General features: G+C 64.8%; 1 protein-coding gene across 1 annotated transcript in view; it reads right to left on the bottom strand.

Annotated features, from left to right (window-relative positions):
* KIRREL1 (kirre like nephrin family adhesion molecule 1) overlaps window positions 1-6,190 on the bottom strand; it is a 35,866-nt gene that overhangs the window by 6,834 nt on the left and 22,842 nt on the right. The window contains exons 2-15 of the mRNA XM_025214371.1: window positions 5,886-6,035; window positions 5,624-5,773; window positions 4,883-5,040; window positions 4,418-4,568; window positions 3,659-3,764; window positions 3,093-3,241; window positions 2,880-3,007; window positions 2,660-2,786; window positions 1,913-2,013; window positions 1,484-1,682; window positions 1,039-1,146; window positions 782-921; window positions 531-608; window positions 4-284 (exon numbers count right to left, since the gene is read on the bottom strand). Coding sequence (XP_025070156.1) covers window positions 4-284; window positions 531-608; window positions 782-921; window positions 1,039-1,146; window positions 1,484-1,682; window positions 1,913-2,013; window positions 2,660-2,786; window positions 2,880-3,007; window positions 3,093-3,241; window positions 3,659-3,764; window positions 4,418-4,568; window positions 4,883-5,040; window positions 5,624-5,773; window positions 5,886-6,035 — 2,026 coding nt within the window. The remainder of the gene's footprint in view (window positions 1-3; window positions 285-530; window positions 609-781; window positions 922-1,038; window positions 1,147-1,483; window positions 1,683-1,912; window positions 2,014-2,659; window positions 2,787-2,879; window positions 3,008-3,092; window positions 3,242-3,658; window positions 3,765-4,417; window positions 4,569-4,882; window positions 5,041-5,623; window positions 5,774-5,885; window positions 6,036-6,190) is intronic.

Raw genomic sequence — 6,190 nt, 5'->3', positions numbered from 1 at the left:
GGCCGCCCCCCCCCCCCGCCGTAGTTCTCGTAGGACAGCTGGCTGGCCGTGTCACCCGTGGCGGGGCCAGGCGCAGGCCCCGGGGTGGGCTCGGCGCTGTACTCAGAGCCTGGCCCCCGCGCGTAGGTGTTGAGCTGGGCATAGCCGCTGGAGTGCGAGAGCCGTGAGGCTGGACGGGTGTCATAGCGGGCGGGCCCTGGCGCACGGTAGTCAGCGTACAGCACTGAGCGCGAGGCTGGCCGATCCTCGTGGGCGCGCACATTGTAGTAGCCGTTGGTTGGGTCCTAGTGGGGGGAGAGCGGAAGAGGCTGCTGGGGCTGGGAGACGGACCCAGGAGTCTGGGTGACCCGCTGGAGTCGAGGGCTGTGCCCAGCTGGGAAAAGGACCCGAAAGTCCTGGCCTCCATGCCAAGACCCACCCCCACCCCGAGCCGGGTGAAGAACCCAGGAGTCCTGGCTTGCACCCCTCCAGTGTGCATGCATAGGCAGTCTCTTGTGCACATGTGCCACGCGTGTACCCGCCTGGCTCACCTTAAGCTCGTACTCCTCCCGCGTGTCGATGGTGTCGCAGCGCAGGTCCTGCTTCAGGTCCACGTCGTCCTTGAACGACTGCGCAGGGAGAGGTGGGGGGACAGGCTTCAGCTCCTCCAGCCTGGGCCCAATCCCTCCTTGCCCCCACGGGGGTCCCAGCAGGGGCCTCTCCATGAACCCAAGAGTCCGGGCTCCCAGACACTGGGTGCTGAACCCCTCGCCCTCCCATGCGCAAGGTTGCAGCCTCTCACCGAGTAGATGGCCTTCATGACACGGGTGGCAGTGGACACGCTAGCCGTGTCCTCCTCGCGGTCCGGGTGCAGGGTTAGCGGCTCCCGATTCACCGTCTCCACCTTGATGTCCAGCTTGCGCAGCGTCACGTCCTTGCGGCCTGGCAGATGGATGCACAGACCGGCTCTACTGGCTGCTCCTGCCCCCTACTGTAGGAGGATCCCCTCCAAGCCCCAGTGTCCAGACCCCCCCAGTCTCCCCTGCCCCCCCAACTCACTCCCTTTGCGGCGCCGGTAGAGAAAGCAGACAAGGGCGACGAGGAAGATGATGACGAGGATGCCGGCCCCGATGGTGGCTCCAGCGATGATTCCCACGGGCAGCACTTCTATGAGGAACGGGTAGATGGGGTGAGCTGGGACAGGGCCCAGGGGTCTTGGGGGCACAGGACCAAGAGCCAAGGGCTTCCTGGGCCCCCGCGCCTTATTCAGAATGGAACCAGGGGTCCTGGATCCATCTCTCCCCTCCAAGCTCTCACCACTAGACCTCTCTCCCCTTCCAGAGCTGGAACAGGAGACCTGATGTCCACCCCCTCGCACCCAGCACACCCTCCCCCACCCCTCCCTGGAGCTCGGGAGAGAACCAAGAGTCCTGGCTCCTAAAGCTGTCCCCAACCCTCTTCCCTGCTGCACCCATGTGCAAACCCCGGTGCCCGGGCCCCGTACCCCGCTCCTCGAGGCGGATGATGGCGGTGTCGGGTCCGAAGCCGTTCCAGGCGGTGCAGTTGTAGCTGGTCTGGAAGTCGGCCTCCATCACGTTGTTGATGGTGAGGGTGGACAGGACCCCGGTGCCCGTGGTGCTGCGCTCCACTGTGTACCGCTCCAGTGTGCCCGTCTCCAGGATGTTCTCCTTCCATGCCCAGGCCTGGCGGGCGTGGGGAGACAGGGTCCATCAGCACGGGGGGACCTGGGGCCTCTGCACCCCCCACCACCCCCATAGGACCCCGGTGTCTGGGGGGATCCCACTGCCTCCCCTTCATTGCACGACCTCCAGCTCCTGCCCCAGCTGTGGGGCTGGGTCTGTAGATAGGACCAACTGGGCAGGATGGATGGAGGGAGCCTGTGGGGCAGACAGATGGACTCGGGGTGACTCACGATGCGGTCGGGGGGTGGCGTGCTGCCGATGAAGCACTCCACCTTGCCGCGGTCGCCACGCACTGCATACTGTACAGCCTCGCTGGAGATGATGGGGGGTCCTGTGGGGGGACGGAGTACAGCTCAGCACGGGGGGCTTTGCAGTGGGGTCCAGGCTGCCAGAAGCCCTGGGCTCAGGGCCAGGGGCTCGTGGCACATGCACCCGCAGAGCGCCTGGGACACGGGCATCGAGGCGTGGGGCCGGATAAGGGGGCGATAAGGGGATACGTTGTGGAGCCCTCAGCCATGGGGATGATAGGCCATGAGCACTATTATGGTGGGTGCCCAGGCCAGGCTGTTGACACAGGGGTCCTGCCCCCTGGGTACCACGTCATGGGTATGAGTAGTGGGCCCTAAGCCCCGAGTCATGGGCATTAGTATTAGGATACCATGCCTTGAGCCCTGGGTATCCTCACCCTTGACCCCTAGGATACTGTGCCTTGCGTACTGGGGTATCAGGCCTGGGTGTCAGGACTGGGGTACTGTACAATGAGCTCTGGGCATCAGTATTGGGGTACCATGCCTGGGTGTCAGTACTGGGGTGTTGTGCCCTGAGCCCTGGGTGTCAGCACTGGGGTACCATGCCCTGGGCATCAATACTGGGGCACTGTACCCTGAGTATCAGTACCGGGGTCCCATGCCCAGCCCCAGGCAGCACTGCCAGGGCCCCGTGTCCCCCTGGCGGCCGAGGGGCCGGGCCAGCCGTACCGTTGACGTAGAGGGTGACCTCGCGCTCGCCCACACCGATGCGGGGCACGATGGCCTTGCAGATGTACTGCCCCGCCTCGTCCTGCGTCACCGCCTTCAGGTACAGCTGGTTGCTGTTGCTCAGCACCTGGCACAGACATAGAGCCAGCATCAGTCCCATGGCCCCGAGGGGGGTCCCGCAGGGGTCAGGGGCAGAAGCGGGGTGGGGCAAGGACCTCACCATGTTGGAGCCCTTCTTGGTCCAGGTGAGGGTAAGCGGGGGGTTGCCAGCCCACACGCAGGTCAGCGTCACGTCCGAGCCCAGGTCGGTGGTCGTGGGCTTGGGCTCCACCACGATGCGGGGGGCGACTGCAAGTGGGCAGCCACTGTGAGCCCGACGGGGCCATGCCAGCCGCCCCTGCCACCCCCCACCCGCCTCGGCCGTGCCACTCACAGTGCACGTCCACCAAGGTGCTGACGTTGGTGCTGCCCACGTTGTTGTGCACCTCACACGAGACGGGCTCCGTGAAGAAGGTGTAGTCCACCTGTGTCTCATACCGGCTGTCCGTGGCATCCTCGATCAGCAGCCCACCCTTGGCCCACCTGGCAAGCGAGGAGGCAGCCCCATCAGGCCAGGAACAGATGTAGCATTTATCCTGGGATAACCTGCACCTGGGTTTGTCCCTGGACCAAAACAGCCCGGGATTGGTGCGTCCACACGTCGCCCTGTCAGTCAGGGCTGACTGCGCCGGTGATTGAACAACGCAATCCTGGGATAATGGTACAGACACACTTGGCATTATCCTGGGATAAGCTGCCATGACCTCTTCTCCAGAAAGGCTTTTTTTAGCATTAAACCCGAGGCAATGGACACGGACACGGACGTTTACCCCAGGATACATGCAACACCTTTTTGCAGCCGGACAAGGCTGGGGGAAGAAGCAAGGGGTCATGGGAGGAGGGGGTTTACCCAGGGCTTGCTGGCTCTAGCCCCCTCCCCGCCAGCTGTGAGGATCTCACCTGTAGCCCTTGATCTCAGGGTTGGCGGTGGCCATGCAGGTGAATACAACCCGCTCCTCTTCCCGCACCGTCTGGGGTTGGATGGAGAGGGTGACGGTGGGCGGATCTGCCGGGGGGAGACGGACACAGCGGCACGGCTGTCACGGGCGTGGAGGGGTGGAAAGAGCCCCGTGCGGTCACTGAAGGCTGGCGTGGGGGCCCCCGACCCTCTTCCATTGCCTAGCAGAGGTGCTGGGCTGGGATCTCCCATCTGGGCATGAAGGCAGATGCCTGCAGAGACCCCTTTGGTCCTAAGACCGGGGTCCCTGGGCGAGCCTACTGCAAGTAGCCCGGTGGGGCTGGAGAATAAGGCTACCTCGTTGGCATTCTTGCTACCGAGCAGTGATTCTCCGTGGTGGCCACGGGGTGGCGGTGTTGGCCTGCAGAGGTGCCCCCTCTGCCAATGGGGTGGGGGGCTCCCTCCAAGACCCTGCCCCGGGGGTCTCCTCTCCCTGCTGAGGGGCAGCCGGGCCCAGGCAGGGAGGGGGATGCGGGTGCCCAGGAGCTGGCCTGGAAACCATCGCTCTCCATGCCAAGGGCGGGACACAGGCTGAAAAACCCGGGGACCCCCAGAACTGCCCCCCTACATGACCATCTGTCCACCCACACGATTTCTGGCTGGGTACATCTGTCCTCTCTCCGATCCCAGCTGGGGGAAGAGGTGCAGGGTGGCAGGGATCAGGACCCTTTACTCGGGATGGGGGGGCAGGCTGGACTCACGGTGAACGTCGAGCTGGATGGATGTTTCCTTGCCGGTCGGGATGGCCTCATTCACGCTGCGGCAGGAGAAGACCCGCCCGATGTCCAGGTCGGTGGGGTTGATGAGGAGCAAGCTGGTGGTGGTTTCTCTCTTGCCGTCCGGTAGCACCTCCTGCCGCGTGGGGTGGAAATAAAATCCGATCAGCCCCCACAACCCTGGGGTCTGCAGGATTTGCTGTCACCACTGCTCCACTCATGAGGATGTGAGAGGGACATGACCAAGGCCGCCCGGCACATTGGTGGCAGAGATAGGGACATGAAACCTCTGCTGTGGCTCCAAGGCTGTGCTCCCACCCTGTCCCGAGGCGGGGAGAAGAACCCAGGAGCCTTGCTGCTATCTCTAGACCCCACGTCTTGCCAGAGCTGTGCATGGGACCCAGGAGTCCTGCCTCGGTGCCTCATCCTCCCCTGCCCCCGGGCTCATACCGTGGTGGTGACAGCCCCCTCCTGCTGCTGCCCGTCTCGCAGCCAGACGATGGTGGCGGCTGGCTTGGCGCTGCGTGCCCGGCAGGTGAGGTTGTGGGGCGTCCCTGCCCGCAGCAGGATCTTGGGGGCTCCATCGATCACGGGGTCTTCAGGGGGGACTGGGAGGAGAGAGCAGCGAGCATGTGGGTGCCTTTGAACTCCCCACCTGGGGCCTCCACCGAACCCACCCCTGCGACGTATGTGCAGCCCCAAGCACAGCAGGAAGATGGGGCTGGGGGAAGCATGTTGCCCAGAGCTTGGATCCCCCTCCCGGACAGCTGCATTGGCCCTGGTGCTCCCCAGCCTCAGGCAAGATGATGCTCCAGCCTGCTGGGGTAGCAGGGGCTTCATCCCTGCCCAGCATGACTGTCTTTGCCAGGGCCAGGACCCAGCTGGCACAAACCTAGCAAGGAGGGGCGATTTGGGGTAGGGGGCTGGAGTGCGGTTGGGGTGAGAGGTGGGCTTGGAGCTCTGTGCTGCTGCAGGGGACCCAGGACCAACCCTCCCCCCCCCAACCCGGGTCCTAAACCTCCTAGCCCTGGGCACGTTGTGGCCATTGAGGCCTGGGGGTGCTGCAATGCGGGTGATGCCTGGATGCCCCACAATGCAGCTGGCAACTCCAGGCCCCCAAAAAGGACGGGGCTCATTGCACGAGGGGGCAGGGGGAGAGGGAAAGGAGGGCAAGGGAGTGTGGCCCCTTACTCAGCACTGTCAGCTTGGCCTGGCGGGAGCGCAGCGCCGCCTCGGTGGCCTGGCACTCGTACAGCGCATCGTCGGAGAGCTCTGCGTCCATGATCTCCAGGTTGTATTGGCCCGAGTCGGCCGTGCCGATGATCCGGTACCGTGGCCACGCTGAAGTCGCAAGCAGGGAGAGGGCAGGTGGTCAGTCCCAGCCTCTGCACCAGGCTGGGCAGGGGCCGGACCCGCAGAGAGGGGCTGGGATGTGGGGGACACACCGAGCTACCTTTGAGGCCCTGCCCCATGCCCAGGGCCAGGCCGTCTTTGGTCCATTGCACGATGCCGGAGTAATTCAGCACGACGCAGGACAGGACGATGCGCTGCCCGGCCACCACCGTCTGGTCCTCAGGCTCCTCCGTGAACCGCGTCGGTGCCACTGCAGTGGGGAGACAGAGAGAAGGGCTCAGCACCGTGCCCGCTCCCATTCCCCAAACTCAGCCAGCTCCTTCCCAACCGTGCCACCCCTAGGAGCCACGGGCCCAGCCATGGGCTCCCAGCCCCCTCCTGGGATCGATCACCACTACCAAAGCA

Source organism: Alligator sinensis, unplaced genomic scaffold (assembly GCF_000455745.1).
Source record: "Alligator sinensis unplaced genomic scaffold, ASM45574v1 scaffold811_1, whole genome shotgun sequence".
NCBI lineage: Eukaryota > Metazoa > Chordata > Crocodylia > Alligatoridae > Alligator > Alligator sinensis.
Note: the sequence above shows the minus strand (reverse complement) of the source record. Positions and strands in the feature narration are given on the sequence as shown.